This window comes from Capsella rubella, unplaced genomic scaffold (assembly GCF_000375325.1).
Source record: "Capsella rubella cultivar Monte Gargano unplaced genomic scaffold, Caprub1_0 scaffold_7, whole genome shotgun sequence".
Lineage (NCBI taxonomy): Eukaryota > Viridiplantae > Streptophyta > Magnoliopsida > Brassicales > Brassicaceae > Capsella > Capsella rubella.
Genome location: NW_006238917.1, coordinates 9,280,273 through 9,300,162, shown reverse-complemented (window position 1 = coordinate 9,300,162; position 19,890 = coordinate 9,280,273). Strand labels below are relative to the sequence as shown.

The window sequence follows — 19,890 nt, the reverse complement described above, 5'->3', positions numbered from 1 at the left end:
GTAATATTTGAAACTGTTTTACAGAAGACTATTGTTATATATTTCAAACTCAGATTCTCGCAATGGTTGCTATTTGTTACTACATATATACCAAAGGTTTTGTAGGATTTGAACATTTTCTTGTGTTCTGTCATAAACCATGAACAATGCTTCCTCGTTTCAACATTTATCAGCCATTTAAGCGCTGTAAATTTCGATTCTTTTCGCGTTCCGTTGTAAACCCAGATGCCTTTTTGGTGGGATCATCATGTTTGTCTTCCTCTTGTTCATCGCCAGAGCCATCTCTGGTTCGCTCCGATAACTTGACGCTTCAAACGACGACTGAACCTTCTCATAGAGACCACATTTTTCAGTTGAACAAGATTATAGCAAGATGTGTACGTTCAGGAGATATAGATGGAGCTCTCAAAGTGTTTCACGGGATGAGAGCTAAGAACACCGTTACCTGGAACTCTCTGCTCGTGGGGATTTCTAAAGATCCAAGCAGAATGATGGAAGCACACCAACTGTTCGACGAAATCCCTGAACCTGATACTTTCTCTTATAACATCATGTTGTCTTGTTACGTTCGTAACGGAAACTTCGAAAAGGCCCAGAGCTTCTTCGATCTGATGCCATTCAAGGATGCAGCGTCATGGAACACGATGATCACAGGGTACGCACGGAGAGGTGAATTGGAGAAAGCGCGGGAATTGTTCTACTCTATGACGGAGAAAAATGAGGTTTCTTGGAATGCCATGATCTCTGGATATATCGAATGCGGGGATTTGGAAAAGGCATCACATTTGTTCAGAGCGGCTCCATTTAGAGGCGTTGTGGCATGGACGGCGATGATCACAGGGTACATGAAAGCCAATAAGGTTGAATTAGCTGAGGCAGTGTTCAAAGACATGACAGTGAAGAAAAATCTTGTAACTTGGAATGCTATGATCTCTGGTTATGTTGAAAATTCTCAGCCAGAAGATGGGTTGAAGCTTTTCAGAGATATGCTTGAGGAAGGAATTAGACCTAACTCGTCTGGACTAAGCAGCGCATTGCTCGGATGCAGCGAATTATCAGCTTTACAGTTAGGGAGGCAAATCCATCAGATAGTGTGTAAATCTACATTGTGTACTGATGTAACCGCATTGACGTCTGTGATCAGTATGTACTGCAAATGTGGAGAACTTGGTGATGCTTGGAAGCTCTTTAAGGCGATGAAGAAGAAAGATGTTGTGGCGTGGAATGCGATGATATCCGGGTACGCTCAGCACGGTAATGCGGAAAAGGCTCTGTCTTTGTTCCTTGAGATGAGAGATAACAAGATCAGGCCGGATTGGATAACGTTTGTTGCGGTTTTACTGGCCTGTAACCATGCAGGACTAGTGGATATTGGGATGAAATATTTTGATTCGATGGTGAGAGATTACCGGGTAGAACCGCGGCCTGATCACTACACATGTATGGTTGATCTCTTGGGTCGGGCTGGGAAGCTGGAGGAGGCACTGAAATTGATAAGATCAATGCCGTTTAGACCGCATGCTGCAGTCTTTGGGACATTCTTAGGGGCTTGTAGAGTGCACAAGAACTCGGAATTGGCTGAATTTGCCGCTGAGAAACTACTTGAGCTAGACCCGCGAAATGCAGCCGGGTATGTGCAGCTCGCAAATATATACGCATCGAAGAAGCGTTGGGAAGACGTTGCAAGGGTTCGCAAGAGAATGAAAGAGAGCAGTGTTGTGAAGGTAGAGCGAGTCAAAGTTCGATTATTTATTCGAGTTACTAGACTCTAATGTATACAATTTGATTGTTTCAGGTACCTGGATACAGTTGGATCGAGATTCGAAACAAGGTTCACCATTTCAGATCAAGTGATCGGATTCACCCGGAACTAGACTCCATACACAAGAAACTGAATGAGTTGGAGAAGAAGATGAAATTAGCTGGATACAATCCGGAGCTAGAGTTTGATTTACACAATGTAGAAGAAGAGCAAAAGGAGAAGCTATTGTTATGGCATAGCGAGAAGTTAGCTGTTGCATTTGGTTGCATAAAACTCCCTCAAGGTTCACAGATACAAGTGTTCAAGAACTTGAGAATCTGTGGTGATTGTCATAAAGCAATCAAATTTATCTCGGAGATAGAGAAACGAGAGATCATGGTGAGAGACACCACAAGGTTTCACCATTTCAAAAATGGGTCTTGTTCTTGTGGCGATTACTGGTGAAAAGAGAAGAGCTTTGACTCTTCCATTGGTCAAACCTGACGTAACGACTGTATTTATATGCGTTATTGGGTGAAAAAAGTATCGACCTTTGACTTGACAACTTGCGTTAAGGATAGAGATGCGTAGATCGACGAGTGGTTCTAGAGTTTCGGATCAGTCTCCGGCGAAGACCCCGCCTCCGCCACGATCTCAGAGTGTTACAGCTATGGAAGATGATGATGTAGAGCTGCTTTTGCCTCGGTACGACCCGAATTCTCAAGCGGGGAAGAGAGAAAAATCAAGATTCAGATCTGCAGAAAACGTCATCCATCTCATTCCTCTCATTCTTCTTCTGTGTGTCATAATCCTCTGGCTCTTCTCTCATTCAGGTAAACCGAGAAATTGATTCAGTCTCTATGGAAGCTATAATTGATCTGTGAAACTTAATTAGGAACTTCACAAAGACCCATTTGGATATAAGGATTGGGATATCTCTGTAATGTTAGAATCTTGTGTTGATTCATTTCATTGTTTCATTTTGTTCATATGATGGATTTGGTAATTTGTCAGCAGCCTTAAGGAGTTGAGTTCAAGAAGCAAAAATGTTGTCTTGTCTCCATGGGAACTCATTTCAGTTTTGAGGGAAGGAAACAACTGTTTTTTTACTGCCGGTGATTTTGTGCCGCAACGCAAAGCCATACGTAACTCTTGCATTTTTTGGTTGATGTTGTTTACACACACATTACACATTCATAGAGAGAATAGGCTATCTCACCAAATAGCCTATTTTTGTTTGTTTTGATTTAAATGTAAAAAGTTTGGTATGTATCCACAATTTCAAGTTTTCAACATCACACAACTCAAATTTTGTTATTAAAAACACTACTTGGCGATGGTAACCAATACAACATCTTTTTGGTTGAAAACAAAGATCAATTTCAACGGAATGCTACTACCTTGTTGGTTTGTATGTTCTTGTGAGTTTCGTCAGCTAGCCAATGCCACTCAGCAGAAGAATCATAGCTTATTTCAAAACAGAATATAAATTTTACCTTTAGAAAGCTGCTATTGGTTTTAAATGGGCCACAGGCCCAGACTTAGAAAAAAACTTGAAACCCAAAGTTTTATTTTATGTGCTTTTTTTTCTTTTCTTACAGTGAACTTTCTCTCCCAATCAAGCTACTTCGATTTTTGCTTGCTCTTCTTTTACACGACCAATCGGTGTTTTCGCAGCTTTCAGGTTTGTCTCAAATCTCAAATTAGATCGGAGTCACGTCATAACAATTGATAAAACCTAATTGCTTTCGTTATATTGTAAGAGTATTAAATTTTTGCAGTAGATCCGGAATTCGAATTTTACCTCAACTTTCATATAGACTAATATAGTTTTAGGATACGGAGCCTAGTTCTGGATTTTTAGATTTCTTCAATGCACATTTTTTCCATAAAATTCGTACAATTTGATCTCCGAACTTGTGTTTTTAACAAAGTTTCTGTTTTTAGAATTATTGCTTAAAGTGTCATTCTTTCATCTCGTCCTGAGAAAGCTGTGATTTTTCTAATAAGCTATGATTCTTCTGCTGAGTGGAATTGGATAAAGTTTTCGTTTTTTGTACGCCTACTCTTGTATGTGTCTTGAAAGGACTCTCTGAATTGCTAAAAAAAGTCTTGTGCTTTCTTTGCTACACAGGTCTCAAACAGGACATTCTCTAGAAGGTTCTATTGCAGAATTTACCCTGAAGAAGCCGGATCTAATTGCTGCATCAAGTTGATTGCTATGAAATAGAAATTCTAATTCCAGAAAGGCCTCAGAGTTTGCACTAACCTCATAAATCGGCTGTGGACATCGTTGATTGTGAATGAACAAGAATGTGTAGACAAAATTGTCGCGCGAAATCCTCGCCGGAGGAAGTGATTTCAACTGATGAGAATCTCTTGATATATTGTAAACCTGTTCGACTCTACAACATCTTTCACCTTCGCTCTCTATGCAACGTATGATTTACCTTCCTCTCTCATCATTTTAGCTCAGTAATGACTGTTTTCAGTTTTTTCTTTCATCTCCTGTGTAGATTTCCCACTAATAATTTGGGTTTGTTAAGCTGATAATGGCCTGATTCATGGCGAGTGTGTGCTTGTTTTGTCTCATAATGTTATTTGAACTTGTTGCTTGTTGTTACAGCCATCGTTTCTTCCAAGATGCTTGAACTACAAAATTGGAGCAAAGCGCAAAAGAAAGTATGAGTTTCTTCTCGTATGTAGTTGCTACAGTGATATGTTATTATATTATAAGGAAGCTGATTATTTATCTTTGTTGAGAGATATGGACATGATGATGTTTTTCACCTTTTCATGCTATACACTTTTTTCAAAATTGTGTTTTGATTAGGTCAAGATCTACTGGGATGGTAGTTTTCAACTATAAGGATTGTAATAACACGTTACAGAAAACTGAAGGTGAGTATTTTTCGGTTCTTAGACATATTCGACGCCAGTTTCTATGTTTCTCTAGATGAATTTTTACTAACTATTTTTCTGTATTGTTATGCAGTTAGGGAGGATTGTTCTTGTCCATTTTGCTTTATGCTATGTGGTAGCTTCAAGGTGGGCATATATTACAACTGAGGTTTCTTCCGAGGCCTTTCATATCTAACACTGTGAAACGCTACTACCCTTTCATGCTGTATACTTGCAGTGTGCGGTTGCATACTTTTGTGTTTGTTGGTTGTCTTCTCACTCTTGAACTGCTGAGTGAGAAAACATGTTCCAGATGGAGCTTACAATCCATTGTCTTGTGTCTATGCAGGGGCTTCAGTTTCATTTGAATTCATCTCATGATTTGTTTGAATTTGAGTTCAAGGTATGTGGTTTTATGGAATTTCATGTTTTACTCTGCCTTTTTTTAATGAGATTATAGTTAAAAGGGTCTTTCCTGTTGTAGCTTTCGGAAGAATACCAGACAGTTAATGTTTCTGTGAAACTTAATTCCTTCATATTTGAGGTTAGTTACCTTTAACTGTTAATTCCTTCATATTTGAGGTTAGTTACCTTTAACTGGGAAATCCTATAGCTGGTGAAAATGTAGTTTATATTCCATCCTTCTTTGTACTAGGAAGAAGGAAGTGATGACGATAAATTTGAGCCCTTCTCTCTCTGGTAAATCTCAACACCCCTAGATAGAATTCCTTAATAGCAGTAACTCCTTACTTTTCTTGTCAGTACTTCTTTATAAATCCAACCATAATGTTTTGCAGCTCAAAACCTCGAAAGCGTAGACAAAGAGGTGGCAGAAATAACACAAGGCGACTTAAAGTTAGCTTTTTACCGCTGGATTCACCCAGTTTAGCTAATGGCACAGAAAATGGAACTTCCCTACTGACTGATGGTAAAATCACATCTTCTTCTGTGGCATTCCTTGTGGTTTTGAACTTCATATTACAGGAGAAGATACAATGGCTTGATTGTTTAGTTTTTTTCCTTCTCCTCGCATTCTTCATGAGAGGGTAATTTTACCATAACTGATGTACAAAATGAATGACATGCTACAGGAAACCGTGGTCTAGGATATCCCGAGGCAACAGAGCTTGCTGGACAATTTGAGATGACTAGCAACACTCCGCCTGCCATAGCTCATTCTTCTGGCGCTGATGCTAAAGTTGTATTGACAAGCGAAGCTGTGGTCACTGCTACTAGGACAAAAAAGTTATCTGCTGAGCGATCAGAGGCTAGAAGGTTTGTTCATCATGCATCTTGTCATCATAATTTACCATTCCCGTTGTTACAAATTCATCTTTCTATGATGGATAAGTGTTTACCATACTTCCCTAATAACCGAGAAAATTTCTTCCAGCCACCTACTTCTTCAGAAACGCCAATTCTATCATTCTCACAGAGTGCAGGTGATTTGAGTTCTTTCACCTACTTCTTAAGCATTTTCTTTATATTGCCCGCTATGATATCTTATTAAAGCATACTTGGTCCCGATTCACGGTACTGGTTTGATTGTTCTCATCCAAATCTGTATATTTTATTTTGTCTATCCACGAAGAAGATACTAAGTCCATGTAGTCTCTATTTCATTTTAACTAACCAAAAACTGCATTTTTTTCTGACAAAGCCAATGGGTCTTGAGCAAGTAATGTCTGATCGGGATAGCGAGGATGAAGTTGATGACGATGTTGCAGATTTCGAAGATCGCCAGGTATTCCATGATTTCTTTCTGCTAACTACAGGAAATGGTATATTCGATATAACTTGCTAATGGCTTTTGAAACTTAAAAAAGCTGCAGATGCTTGATGATTTTGTGGATGTGAATAAAGATGAAAAGCAATTCATGCATCTTTGGAACTCATTTGTAAGAAAACAAAGGTAACTACATTTCTTAAACTTTAAAGAAACACACACTCAAAAGGCTCAAAGCTTATTTTCTTCTGTTTCTGAACGGAAAGACCTTATGTGTTACATTACAATCCTTTGTACTGATTTTGGTTATGGAACAATATGCTAAAATTCAAATAATGATTAATGTTGCAGAGTTATAGCAGATGGTCATATCTCATGGGCATGTGAAGCATTTTCAAGATTTTACGAGAAGGAATTGCACAGTTACTCATCACTTTTCTGGTAAATACACTGACTACACTACATACTCATTTACACACGTCACATTATTACACTATCAATTTGGCTACGTTTCTGAGAAAATAAAAATTTGCAGGTGCTGGAGATTATTTTTGATCAAACTATGGAACCATGGACTTGTGGACGCAGCTACCATCAACAACTGCAGTACCATACTCGAGAATTGCCGTAATAGCTCAGACACCAACAACAATAACATCGCAGATCATCCCAATGACATGAACAACATCAACATTGACAACGACGACCATAACTGCAGAGACAAGTAACTTAAAATAGGAAGATCTCCGGTTTAGAGGATTACTATTGATGGGATCGTATAACTTATTCCTTCTTTTATTCAAAAAATGTTTAGGAGCAAACAAAGATGTACTCAACTGATTTTTACATTTTTTAGTTTGAAAAAATGGATTCTGATTGGAAAATATGAAATGTTCCATAACTTTTTTACTATTGTTGTTGAATTGAGAAAAGGTTCCAATAAGTAAAAATCATTAAAGTATATATATTGGCGCAAAATAAACATATATTGGGATCCAAATAAAAATTTAAAACAAAATCAAAGATAAGAGTTGCGAGTTTTGTAACAGAGTGATTAAGCTTAAAACCCCCATTTTGACTTGTTCTCTCTTTCTCAATGAATCCCTCACAAGCAAGCTTCTTAGATTTTGCTCTTACACCACTGATCGGTGTTTTCGAATCTTTCAGGTTTGTCTCGATTTCAATCCAGATCGGAGTCAAGTAATTTATACAATTGATAAACCTATTCCTTCTCTCGTAAGAGTTGGGATTTAACGGTAGATCGGGAATCGGATTTACGTTTTATTTGCACGAGAATTGATGTTAGTTGGTGATTGGAACCTAGTTCTGGATTCAATGCGTCTAGTTGATTCTCGAATTGTTTGATTTCGTGATAAAGTTTTCATCTTTGCAATACGTATTGTCTTGTCTGTGATTTGTATGGATTCTCTGAGTCGCTAAAAAGTTTTGTGCTTTCACTATTACTACAGGTCTCATACAAAGCTGAAATTTCTGTAGAAGCTTACCATCGACTCACTTTTGAGTTTCTCCAACAGCTGTTGATGCTTAAGGAGGTTCCCATATGCCTTTTGAAATCATGAATGAGGTTAAGCGACCTGGTTCTTCGTCACGGATCACCACAACACTCCTTGATTCTTTCATGATTCTCTTCAGAAACAAACACATCTTGTTCCCAGTCTTTGCTCTCATAGCGATCCCTTTAGCTGCCCTACACCTATCCCTAACTCTGACCTCCTTTCGCCTTAAAAACCATGTCTTTCGTCTAGAAGCCTTAGCTAACGTCGTGCACACACGGTTTGAAGCTAGACAGATTTGGCAAGAGTCTAGAGAAGATGCTGTCTCGCTTTTACATCTCAAATCCCGGTATTTTGTCCCATCCTTTATCCTCTCTAGTATTGCCTCCATAACCGTCATTACATCTACTTCCTTCTCACACCAAGGCCTAAACCCATCTCTTAAGTCGTCATGGGCTTCAGTGAAGTCCTCGTGGATGCGAGTAACAGTAACTTCCGTCATCGTCTATGGTCTGCTCTTCCTCTACTCTCCAATTCCCATGTTTATATCAGCTCTCCTCGGTTACACACCCACATTACGTTATCTCATCACGATCTTCTGTCTCGTTGTTGAGGTATACATAATGGCTATAACAGGGCTCGGCCTTGTCGTCTCTGTATTGGAAGAAAGATACGGTTTTGATGCGATTAAGGAAGGAACCGCTCTGATGAAAGGGAGGAGGATAACAGGGTTGGCTTTGGCGGGTGTATTTGTGTTCTTATCAAGTTTCATTGGTCATGGGATGGAGAAGTTGGCAAAGGAGCTAGATATGGACTCCAGCTCAGGGTCGTGGTGGAGGTCGGTGGTTGTGGCCGGTGGGTGGGACGGTTGGAAGCTGGTTTGTATGTATGGGGCTGAGGTGGTGCTGAGTTATGTTGTAATCACTGTTTTTTACTGTGAGTGTAGGAATCGCAATGGTATCAGCGATGCAAATGTTGCTGATGACGCAGGTCTTGCTATTTAAAACTTTAGTTCCAACACTTTTTTTCGTTGTTGATAACTCTTGTGAATTTGTGATATACATTTTTGGTTAGCCAAATTATGATTTTTTCATTGCTTTAAAGAGAAAAATTACCTTTGGTAAAATACACGTTGAGATATATGTATTTGAAAAGACAAGACTATTTGTTATATATACATCTTTCAGGAAAAGCGTAATTTTCAAAGAAGCTATCAGAGATGTAAGAGCAGAGTGCTACTGCCATATGTAATAGAAATTATAAACATTATCAGAATAGTCATATGGTCGATCCCCCATTATTTACAAACATAGTTTTAATATGTTTCAGTTACCTTAACAATGTGACTAGGTAAAGATGAACAGAGCATGTGTAAGAACTAAGAAGGCAAGAAAATATGGAATCATGAGATTGCAGATTGAGTCAAGTACAAATCTTAACAGTTCAGAGTCGCCAGTAAAAGGTGTTCTTCCCATCATTAACTCCTGCAGAACACACGTCTATCTGAGCTCCTTAGTGCAAAGATCTGAACGCACGTTTATCTGAGGTCCATAGACCAGACCTTTTTGCTCCTTGGCTATTGAATCTTTTTTTCCCTATACATTAGTCTATCGGAATTGATTCTCTTCGTGAAAAAGCCAAATAAGTATCGATGAACCTACATGGGAAAAACAGAATCCTCGTGCTCTTGCATATTTCGCCAATCTTCACCATTCGATACTGAAATCCCTAATTTTAGAAACAAAAGCCGGCCAATCTTCACCATTTGCAAGTATTGTAATCAGATCCAGACAATCCGTCACAAACATGACTCTGTCTACATATAGAGCTACCAAACACTTCATTGTCCATAATAGAGTATCTAACTCCGCATGGAGAAGCAAGATAGTCCTCAATGGGCATTTCAGCCCTAGCTGGATGGCTCTATCACCAATAGAAGCAACCAAACCATGAACACTTCTCATATCTTTCTCCTGCCATGAACCATCAATAAAACACACTAGAGAATCATGTGGTAGCGGCACCACGCCTCCCGTAACATCAACCTCCTCCTGTGGATCTCCTTTAGTATTGGCTATTGAATCAGCGATGTAAATGTTGTTGATAACGAGGATCTTGATATTTAAAATTAGTTAAACACATTAATATATTTTTGTCATTTCTCTTGTAATGTATCACCCAAATTCTATTTTATTCATCGCTATTAAAGAAAAAAAAAACCGTTGCTAACATACACGTTGAGACTATTTTGGGTAGTACCTGAGTTCAAGTATGTAAACCCTAAGTTCACAAATTCAATGTCTTTTTCGTTTAAAATAGATAGATGTATCATACATCATGTATGGTACAATACAAAAAGCATGCCAAAGATATTTTTTTCCAAAATATGCTTAAGAGTGTGGCTTTTTGAACTTTAGGAAAAACGAAAATTTAAAAGCAAACACAGAGTGTTTCTACATTCAGATAAAGAAGAAACTACAAACACTTTCATGCCTCCGGAGTTGGAGAATTAAGATTTTGATGCTCTGAAATCTCTCCATATAGCAACTGCAGAAAAAAATGGCTTGTGTTAAAACCTATGAACAAAACAGAACAAAGTAACAAACCATAATAGTAAGATGCTTCAGTTACCAGAATGATAAAACAAGTTATGCAAGATGGGAATATCTGCATCTTCTTGCTCAGTTATCATGGAACCAACACACAAAGCTTCCCTCTCCAGACATGGAAAAGAAGAAACTAATGATGCTTCTCCCAACGAAACATCCGGATTTAGAGCGGCCAATCCTGTGTCCGCTACAGTTTGGCCACCGGGTAAGTTAATATATTCTGCAGATGTTCCGAATGCCATCTGCATTATAAATCAAACAATCGATTCTGTTAAATAGTCTGTTGATATGGTATTGATCCTGGGGAAAAAAAATCAAGAGATATCTTTATAATTTTCAGGTTTAATTACCTGCATCCGCTTCTTGCTTCTCTTAGTCTCAACTAGTACATCACATTTTTCTCCAGACTGTTGGTTGTAATCTTTTTCAGAGCTTCTATGACTATCATCTCGAGATGGAAACACATTCAAGAGTTGTACACCGCATTCTTTTATCCTCTTGGAAGAAGAAAACTTAAACTTTACATCGTTGAAAGCCAATTTAGATGGACGACGATCTGTAGACTGAAACTTGAAGGAGCAAAACAACAGATGATCCTCCTTAAGGAGCAATTCATAATTTGCATCTTCAAAAAATGATTGCCAATACTGTGTGCCATTGAAGCTAACGTTTACCTCCAAGAATGGATACCGATCAGTGCCCTCGGCTAGAAAGTCAACCACGACGCAAGCCTTGAATTGCAAGAATTCTTGAGAAAGAGAGCTCTGAGCTAAAGTGGCAGTTACGGAATCTCCATAAGCTCGATGTTGGAAATACATAGGAACTTCCCCAACTAGTAAGATCGTAGTCTTCAAGTATGATCGAACGATGAGTTCACGCTCAACTAGGTTAAGTTTGCGATTCAGAAACTCATCATATCCCTCATAAATTGGTCGACAAGTAGAGTGATCTTTCATTGTTCCCATGACAGTGGCATCACCGACGACACCTCCACAGTCTGTAAAGTTGATAGGTGTAAGATGTCTCAATCTGAAAATGTTTGGGCAGACGTTTCTTAACCTCTGGCAACCATGCATCGTTAAGAAAGTGAGGCGGGAGAAATACTTAATGCAGCAAGGAACTTCTTCAATGGATGTGTTATCTACATAGAGCCATTTGATATTCAATGAAATGACAGGAAAAGTTCTCAAACTTGAGCAACCACTGAGATCGAGGTATTCGAGAGATGACAAGTTGACATCGGTTGGAAGAACCTCCAGCCCTGTGCATCCTTTCATTTCCAAATCCATCAATGTTTGAAGATTCCCAATTGTAGAAGGCAACATCACCAGACTTTTGCAATTGTTGAGTATCAAATTCTCCAGATTGGTGGCCTTTGAAAGATCTGGAATTTCTGTCAGGTTTTCACATTCTGACAGATTCATCTTCCTAAGACCTCCAAGCGGCTGAAATTTTAAAAGAAGATAAATAAACTCATTGGTAAATGTAAAAATAAACCCATGGATAAACAATAAGCAAATGCTACAACATTAACAGTGTATGTACCTGGACGCCTCCCCATAGCTTCTCAAGCGTTTTGTCACTCACATCAAGATAAGCTAAATTTTCAGGCCGAAATTTATACGGCATACATCTCATAAGGCAGTCCAGATAATCCAGTCCAGAGAGGAGATTCTTGTTCCAGAAACAATCCATCACTTGGATATTGATTCCATGTGGCGAAAAATAGATTGATTTTTCCATTGTAATTACAGGGATATTTCTCAAATTATGGCATCCAGAGAGATTGAGGTACTCGAGACATTCCAAGTTGAGGTGAGTTGGAAAAATCTCTAGCCGTGTGCAATGCCGCATATCTAACTTCCTCAGTTTAATGGCATTCTGAATCGAAGAAGTAAGTGTCACCAAAGATGTGCATTCAGAAAGATATAATTTCTCGAGGTTTATGGCATAAGAAAGATCTGGAATTTCTTTCAAATATGGGGAACCATCCATAATCATCTTCTTGAGACTTCCAAGTCGCTGAAACAGATTCATATACATTTTAAGAAGATTCATGTTTAGGATTTCTATATATATATCTTATATAATACCACAGTTCTGTTATAAAAATCGACAACTAAATCAATGAGTATGAATGATTACCAGAGTTCCTTCCCAAAGCTTTTCAAGCTTACTATGATACATATTGAGTTCAACCAGACACTCAGCCTTAAAAGTATAAGGTAAAGACTTCAACGGGCAATAATCCCATTGTAGCAATCTGAGCTTACGGGGTAAATAAACCAGGCTCTCAGGCAGATCTACCTCAATATCTGACCACACTATTAGATATTGAAGATTACTCATGCCTTCCAACGAATTTTCATCTATTGGAAATGACTCTTTCAATAAATATGTGTCGAGATGTATTCCAACAACAGTTTCGGTCCCCTGAAAAAAACAAATATATATCTTAAACTCATATAGATTCAAAGGCATTCAAAATCCTGCTACAAAAACCTTACAGTTTTATCGGTCAATACTTCTCGAATATCCTCAAAATCCGTCAGGAATCGACGTTTTCCAGGATTATCCATGGAGTCTGCACGATCAATTTCTATACCCAATTTCTGTACCAAATTGTGCATCTCTACGGTTTCAGACGGTGTTATACGTATGAGGGACTTATCAGCCAATATTCTAAGCCCAATGTTAACAGAACCGCTGCGCATGCCTTTGATGTAACTGACTTTCTCACCACTGAATAAACATGCAACGTAAAGGAACAAATCTTGGTATTTTCTATCTAACCTTTGATAGCTGACTCTTAATAATTTATCAATATTTCCGTTCAACCCATTTTGGAGCTCAGGCAGCATCTCCATCCACTCTTTATTGCTCCTTCCTCTTAAAGAAGAACCCAATACACTGAGACCCAAAGGAAGATTACCAGCAAGCTTCGCAACTTCAAAGGTTAGTTCCTTAAATTCATCAGGTGGAGAGTCTTTCCCAAAAGCAGATTGACATATCATTTTGAGAGCAAGACCTTGAGATGGCAGCTTCACCTCATATACAAGGTCAATGTTATGAGCCTTGAGGAGATGCCTATCTTGAGTGATCACAATTATTCTGCTTTCAGGTCCAAACCATTCAGTTTTTCCCACCAAGGTCTTAAGAAACTCTAGATTATCCACATCATCAAGAAGGATAAGAACTTTCTTGTCCTTTAACCTTTGCTCCACCACACCGGAATGCTCGACCTTTATGTCCTTTTGACCTAAGATTTCCGAAAGAAATTCTTTTTCCCAACTCAACTTCTTGCTAGAGACGTCCCCACTGGTGCTTTTATAAGTTACGAAATTGCGAAGGGGGAATCGGCTAGAGAGTTGACTGAAAAGAGCTCTTCCTATGGTACTCTTACCAATCCCTGAAGGCCCCCAAATCCCAACCATTCTTGCTCCCTTGGATTCCAAGGACAATATCAAATTCATTGCCTCTAAATGAGCTTCGATTCCGACCAATTCGCCAGAACACTTTGACGGAGTAATAAGTTTATTCGAAACATCATTGGCTATCTTTTCAACCATATGCGCTTCGTTAGGCCTAAATAACAATAGTCAATTGTGTAAATAAAGAGGCACCCCTAATAACAATAGAAATAATGCAAAAAAAAATAAAAAAATTATAGTATGAGATAATTAAAAACACACACGGAAATAATGGAGTCAAAGACAACATACCCGTTCCGAAGGTCCTCTCCGGCCATATTAGCTACATCTACAAGAGCTTGCTTCCACCTTTTTATATGATCCTCTGTTTTGCCCTTGCACGACTGGCTAAAGAACTTGCCAAATTCACCGGTCTGTTTTCTGACATCAGAAGGATCAACGTTGTAGAAAACCGGAATCACCATTTGATCCAAGTTACTGTCCTCGTAACAGTTGTGTATCTCCACCAATTCATCCAAGCACCACGTTGAAGAAGCATATTTATTAGAGAAGACGACAATTGAGATGCTCGATTCTCTAATGGCCGATAAAAGCTCAGGGGCGATTGGACGGCTTCTCTCGATCCCGTTATCGATGAATGTCTTGACTGATCTGAGTTCAAGCGCCTTGAGAAGATGACTAAGGAACGTTTTGCGAACCTCTTCCCCACTGAAGCTTGGGAAAACGTCGTATCTCCGGCTGCCAGAAGAATACGCCATGGCAGAAGTCATTTTAATCTCATCGTCTTTAGTTTTGGGGTCGAGCTCCTTGAGAAAATGGCTGCGAGAAGAAGCAGACGCCATGATAGAAGATGAGAAGAGTTAAGAACAAGAAACAATGAAGAACGAGAAAGAATAGGCGTTCTAGTTTTTCCAAGTTGACAGATCCACTTACTGATATTGAAGCTCTTCCACGGCTATATTATTGGTATGAGCCTCTAATATCGGCTGCTCTTCATCAGTCATCACCTCCTCCTCAACACGAGCATCCTCGTCATCACCATTACCGTTAGTACGGACCCTACATAGCCGCTTTGCCCAGATTAGTAATTCCCTTCTTTTTCCCGACACCGTAAGAGCTCGCTGCCGTCTTATTCGTCCCGCAACATTCCAAACTACACATCGCCATATCCAGAGATACAATTAAATTCACGTCACCGATTGATAAAGCCCAATCAATATCCATTATTACAACGTGACTTAGACATGTTTTTTTATAAAAAGTGTTTCCAAACATATTTAAAACAGATTTTACTTAAATCTGGGTATAATATATTCGGATAGTAAATAAGATATTCGGGTAGAAGCCTTCTTGTTCAATGGTGTTGACAAAGGGATTAGTAATGCTTTTACACCAGAAAATTTGGGGTTCGGAAACCTCTAGTGACGCAATTAGAGCCGTTCACTGTCGGAAGGAATTGCCAATTGCAGATTATCTTTGTAACAATTCTTATAATTTGCAATAATTAATAAATCTAAAGACGATAAAAAAAAATCGGTTCTCGTGACATGTGTGCTTTTTCATTGGCTAATATATTTTCCTGGAAAAATAAATAAATCGATATATAATAACTAACCAATAAATACATTAAATTTGTTACCATAAAATCCGCTCTACTAAATTTGAAATTATATATATGTAAACATATTTTAGATATTTCTAATATATTTTTACCTAATTTAAACCAATATATTTCAAACAATTATTTCTCTTTCACTTTTATTTAATCTTATTTATATTTTTATTATATAAAACATAAGACATATGCTTAATAATTTTCCTTTTTATATGTTGCAATATATTTTTTTAACAAACATATATTAGTAAATTGATAAAGAAAAAATGTATATTTTTAAAATATCTTAAAGAAAAATATAATCTTAATATATATGATTTAGAATATAAATGTATATATATATATATATATGATTTTCATATTTTAAGAATATATATTTGATATTTTAAGAATGCACGGGTTGGTTTGCAAAATTCACAGTCATATGGTAGAACGTCTTATGAATGGTATTTTTATGAACGGTAATTTTCACATGTTGGTCTGTCAAAATATACAATGTGAGTGTGTATGTTTTTATGAATATAATCTATGGATTGGTCTAATAAATTATTTATTGTGGGTGTGTATTTTTTTAAAATGCATATTTCACAAATGTAGTATTTTACGGGTTGGTCTGTCAAAATATACATTATAAATGTGTAATTTGATGAATATGAAGGAGATATATATTTTTGGGACTCAATTTGAAAAAAAAACTGCATCTAAGTTCTATTCATGAAAAAGTATCATGATACACATTTCTAAAAATTATGAGTTTAATATTACACATCACTGCCCGATTAAAATAAATTAGTCAAATCATGCATTATATACCTGTTTACATATTCAGTTTTTACTCAATATCCAAATAATATAATTTATTAATTAATAAAAAAATATAATCCCGTGCGGTGGCACTGGTAGTGGTAGTAACTAGTACCAATACTTAAAACGCGGGCTTTATTATGTGTACTCCCTAACTATAAAGTATCTAAATTTGTTCTATCCTAATCATACTTACACAGGAAGCAAACTTTACTACTTACAGAAACAAGGCGAAGACCAAAACAAAAGGAGAAGCTAGAAAGAGGAAAAAAAAAAAAATCACCTGAAGACTTTACTGGTCCTCTTGGATTAGACGCTAAGCGGTCATCTGCCATTAGGGATGCTGGAGAAATTTTCTATAACGAATCAACAACAAGGATGTAAGAATTTCTCAAGGAAAACACTCTCAATAATTCACATTGAAAGATAGAAAGAGAGGGGAAACTTCGCCTTCCTTTCCACGAAGACTTCTTTACAAGATATTTCGACAAAAAAAATTAGTGGATGTAACTTGTCACTGAATTACGTGGCCACAGCTCTTCTATATTTTCTATTTAAACTAGATAAGGGTCCACATAAAAACGCCAGTTAAAATATATTTTTTGACGTATAAAATAAAAATATTTCATGTGTTAAAATTTGGAAAATAATAACATTAACAAAAAATAATTAAGAGTATTTATGCTCTATGACAGAAGATTTGATAATAATTAAGTAAAAAAAGTGGGACTATTTTCGTAAATAAATCGACATACAGAAGAAGGGCGAATTGACTATATTAACCCTATCGGTGTAGCATGGTAGCGTGTACAGTGTTGGTTACGAGTCATCATTACGAATTTGAAACCGTCTTGGTAATGGCGTCAAATGGTAGTGTTTGAGGAGCGAAGTAATTTCATCGGTATTGTCGAGAAACGTATGTTTTTTTCTTCTAGGTTTCTTTGGTTGTTTGCAAGCGATAGAGTATGGCATGTAGAGAACTTTGAGTGATTTGTGAGTACCGATGGAGGGTCTGCCGGAAAGGGGTTTTTGGTGCGGCGAAGAACCTGACGGGGAAAGGGTTCACAAGTACTTCCAATTGCATTATTTGAACAACTTGGTGGAGCATCTTGGGTCTGAGGAATTGGAAAAAAATACGGAGTCGCAGTTAGGGAAGTTGTTTGATATTGGGCAGAAGTTTTCGTTTTCGAAGAAATTATGTCTATTTCTGCTCACGAGGCAGTTGGTCGTGGAGAAGAAGCACGAGATTTGGATTATCTTTGCCTGGCAGCCGATTAGGTTTAGGGTCAGGGAATTCGCATCAGTGACTGGTCTAAAGTGAGATCCTATTCAAAATCAGAAGACTTCTAGAAAAACGAAGAGGACAATCTGTGCGCCCTATTGGTTTCAGTTATTCACTAAAAATGAAGAGATAACTTCGGAGATACTTGTTCGGCGGCTAAAAGCGGGTGTTATCAGGGACAGTGATATGCGGTTGAAGTATGCATTGTTGGTCTTAATCGATGGGGTATTGTGCACTAGATCATTGAATAAGAAAGTTCAAGAAGAAATTGTGGAGTTCTTGAGGGATGTTGACAAGATCCTTGATTATCCATGGGGCAGGGTATCGAGATGACCATGTCGCGTTAGGCATGACCAAAAGTTAACCTTAACCGTATTTCTAACCGTAACCGGACCGTTTATTAACCGTAACCGGACCGTAACCATATAAAACGGTTAAAAATCGTAACCGTTTACCGTACGAGAAATTAACTACGGTTAAAAAGAAATATTAACAGTAACCGTAATAAACCGCCGGGTAACCATAAGGATAAACGCTTGGTTAACCGCATATTTAAATCCTTAAAATAAATTATATTATAACTGTATACAATGAAAAGACACATCAAATGTTTGGATAAAATTTTCACTTTATTAAAAGCAACACAACAAGTTGAACTCGTAAGTAATTAAAACATTTCATACTAAATTATTTTTATTCTTATTTCCGTGTGTATTTGATGTTGAGTTTCTCAGTTTCGATCCAATACCCATATTTAACTAATTCACCATAAATATTTGAAACTGCATATATTTTTTACTTGTAAAATAAATAATATTTCTTAAGATTTTATCTCCAGTATTAAAATTACAGTAATCATCAAATAACTGTAACCGTATTTAACCGTAACCGTATATAACCGTAACCGTCTTAAATGTATATATAATGGTTAAAATTATGGTTAAAGAAAATTATAACCGTTAACCGGCGGTTAATTAACCATAACCGCATTAACCGTAACCGTGGTCACTCCTATGTCGTGTATCACATCATGGAAAGCTGCTGGGCATGTACAAGCAAGTTTTGCCGTCAAAGGTTTTGTGCATGCACTCCAACTTGTCTTATTAAACTAAGTTGATGAATTGGCCTCTCTATTCCCCATTAACTTAGTTTTAATAAGACAAGTTCATGATGCAATAAGGGAGATTAAATGTCATGATGGTTCTATCGCAACCATTCAAGATGACATTAAAATTGAAGCAGTGAGGTTTTTTAGTGACTTCCTGTCTCACCAACCGGAGGATTACATAGGAGCCACTACAGATCAGATTCAAGAATACATTGATTTTTGCTGTTCAATTGCAGAACATGCTCATCTAGTACGAGTTGTTACAGAGGAAGAGATTAGAGATGTGGTTTTCAAGATGCCGTGTAACAAAGCCCATGGACCCGACAGATACACTATCGAATTCTTTAAACACACTTGGCCGATTTTGGGAAAAGATTTTGTTACTGCAGTTCAGTCCTTTTTCCTGAAAGGATTCTTGCCTAAAGGAGTCAACACTACAATATTGTCTCTCATCCCTAAGAGAACTGATGCAAGGGAGATGAAAGATTACCGACATATATCCTGTGGAAATGTTTTGTACAAAGTTATATCCAAGCTTATGGCTAATTGGCTCAAGACTATTCTTCCTCCCTCTATCGCTCCAAACCAGTCCGCTTTTATTAAAGACAGACTAATGATGGAGATGCACGCTTCGAAATTGGTGAAAAATTATCACAAAAATTCAGTCTCGGGTCGTTGTGCCATAAAGATTGACATAACCAAAGCTTTTGACTCAATACAATGGTCTTTTCTACTTAATATTCTCAAAGCCATGGATATTCCGACCGATTTTATCCACTGGATTGAGCTATGCATTGGAACCGCCTCTTTCTCAGTCCAAAATAATGGTGAGTTAGCAGGGTTTTTTCGCAGTGCACGGGGTCTAAGACAAGGCTGCTCACTTTCTCCTTATCTATTCGTCATATGTATGAACTTCTTATCTCGAATGCTTGATAAATCAGCTGTGGAGCAGCATATTGGTTACCATCCTCGTTGTGAGAACCTACACTTAACCCATTTGTGTTTTGCATACGACATCTTAGTCTTCTCGGACGGAAACTCTTGTTTTATTGCAGGAATTTTGAGAGTTTTTGACAAGTTTGCAACTGTCTCAGGGTTAAAAATCAGTTTGGAGAAGTCAAAGATCGTCATGGCTGGGGTCTCATCAGCATCTCGCACA

At 37.7% G+C, this 19,890-nt stretch overlaps 5 protein-coding genes across 9 annotated transcripts; 4 read left to right on the top strand and 1 right to left on the bottom strand.

Annotated features, from left to right (window-relative positions):
* Positions 1 to 89: 89 nt before the first annotated feature.
* LOC17878221 (pentatricopeptide repeat-containing protein At4g16835, mitochondrial) lies at positions 90 to 2,231 on the top strand. Its single transcript, XM_006282786.2, has 2 exons — positions 90 to 1,724; positions 1,796 to 2,231. The coding sequence occupies exons 1-2, from the start codon at positions 147 to 149 to the stop codon at positions 2,204 to 2,206; spliced, it is 1,989 nt and encodes a 662-aa protein (XP_006282848.1). The 5' UTR covers positions 90 to 146; the 3' UTR covers positions 2,207 to 2,231.
* On the top strand, positions 2,226 to 3,034 carry LOC17879370. Of its 2 annotated transcripts, none has more exons than XM_023778281.1 (2): positions 2,226 to 2,574; positions 2,756 to 3,034. In XM_023778281.1, the coding sequence occupies exons 1-2, from the start codon at positions 2,325 to 2,327 to the stop codon at positions 2,770 to 2,772; spliced, it is 267 nt and encodes an 88-aa protein (XP_023634049.1). In that variant the 5' UTR covers positions 2,226 to 2,324; the 3' UTR covers positions 2,773 to 3,034. The 2 variants fall into 2 exon arrangements, with proteins under 2 accessions (XP_023634049.1, XP_006286059.2); XM_006285997.2 differs by having other exon boundaries at positions 2,230 to 2,574; positions 2,759 to 3,034.
* A 300-nt stretch (positions 3,035 to 3,334) lies between these two features.
* LOC17880561 (polycomb group protein VERNALIZATION 2) lies at positions 3,335 to 7,280 on the top strand. 3 transcript variants are annotated; one of them, XM_006282557.2, is made up of 15 exons: positions 3,335 to 3,425; positions 3,876 to 4,180; positions 4,368 to 4,423; positions 4,575 to 4,642; positions 4,737 to 4,789; positions 4,992 to 5,045; positions 5,127 to 5,186; positions 5,298 to 5,341; positions 5,440 to 5,570; positions 5,734 to 5,917; positions 6,036 to 6,084; positions 6,303 to 6,386; positions 6,475 to 6,554; positions 6,720 to 6,809; positions 6,904 to 7,280. In XM_006282557.2, exons 2-15 carry the CDS (start codon positions 4,055 to 4,057, stop codon positions 7,094 to 7,096), a joined length of 1,272 nt encoding a protein of 423 aa, XP_006282619.1. In that variant the 5' UTR covers positions 3,335 to 3,425; positions 3,876 to 4,054; the 3' UTR covers positions 7,097 to 7,280. The 3 variants fall into 3 exon arrangements, with proteins under 3 accessions (XP_006282619.1, XP_023634371.1, XP_023634372.1); XM_023778603.1 differs by having other exon boundaries at positions 6,469 to 6,554; XM_023778604.1 differs by lacking the exon at positions 3,335 to 3,425 and having other exon boundaries at positions 3,594 to 4,180; positions 6,469 to 6,554.
* A 127-nt stretch (positions 7,281 to 7,407) lies between these two features.
* On the top strand, positions 7,408 to 8,978 carry LOC17880729. Its single transcript, XM_006284079.2, has 2 exons — positions 7,408 to 7,535; positions 7,838 to 8,978. Exon 2 carries the CDS (start codon positions 7,930 to 7,932, stop codon positions 8,884 to 8,886), a length of 957 nt encoding a protein of 318 aa, XP_006284141.1. The 5' UTR covers positions 7,408 to 7,535; positions 7,838 to 7,929; the 3' UTR covers positions 8,887 to 8,978.
* Positions 8,979 to 10,146: 1,168 nt separating this feature from the next.
* Positions 10,147 to 16,794, bottom strand: LOC17880333 (disease resistance protein RPP5). 2 transcript variants are annotated; one of them, XM_023778637.1, is made up of 10 exons: positions 16,625 to 16,794; positions 14,856 to 15,075; positions 14,214 to 14,741; positions 12,999 to 14,076; positions 12,637 to 12,924; positions 12,037 to 12,513; positions 11,166 to 11,936; positions 10,842 to 11,054; positions 10,514 to 10,733; positions 10,147 to 10,429 (listed from the first exon to the last, which is right to left on the bottom strand). In XM_023778637.1, exons 1-10 carry the CDS (start codon positions 16,674 to 16,676, stop codon positions 10,392 to 10,394), a joined length of 3,885 nt encoding a protein of 1,294 aa, XP_023634405.1. In that variant the 5' UTR covers positions 16,677 to 16,794; the 3' UTR covers positions 10,147 to 10,391. The 2 variants fall into 2 exon arrangements, with proteins under 2 accessions (XP_023634405.1, XP_006282434.2); XM_006282372.2 differs by having other exon boundaries at positions 10,842 to 11,936.
* Positions 16,795 to 19,890: the final 3,096 nt, after the last annotated feature.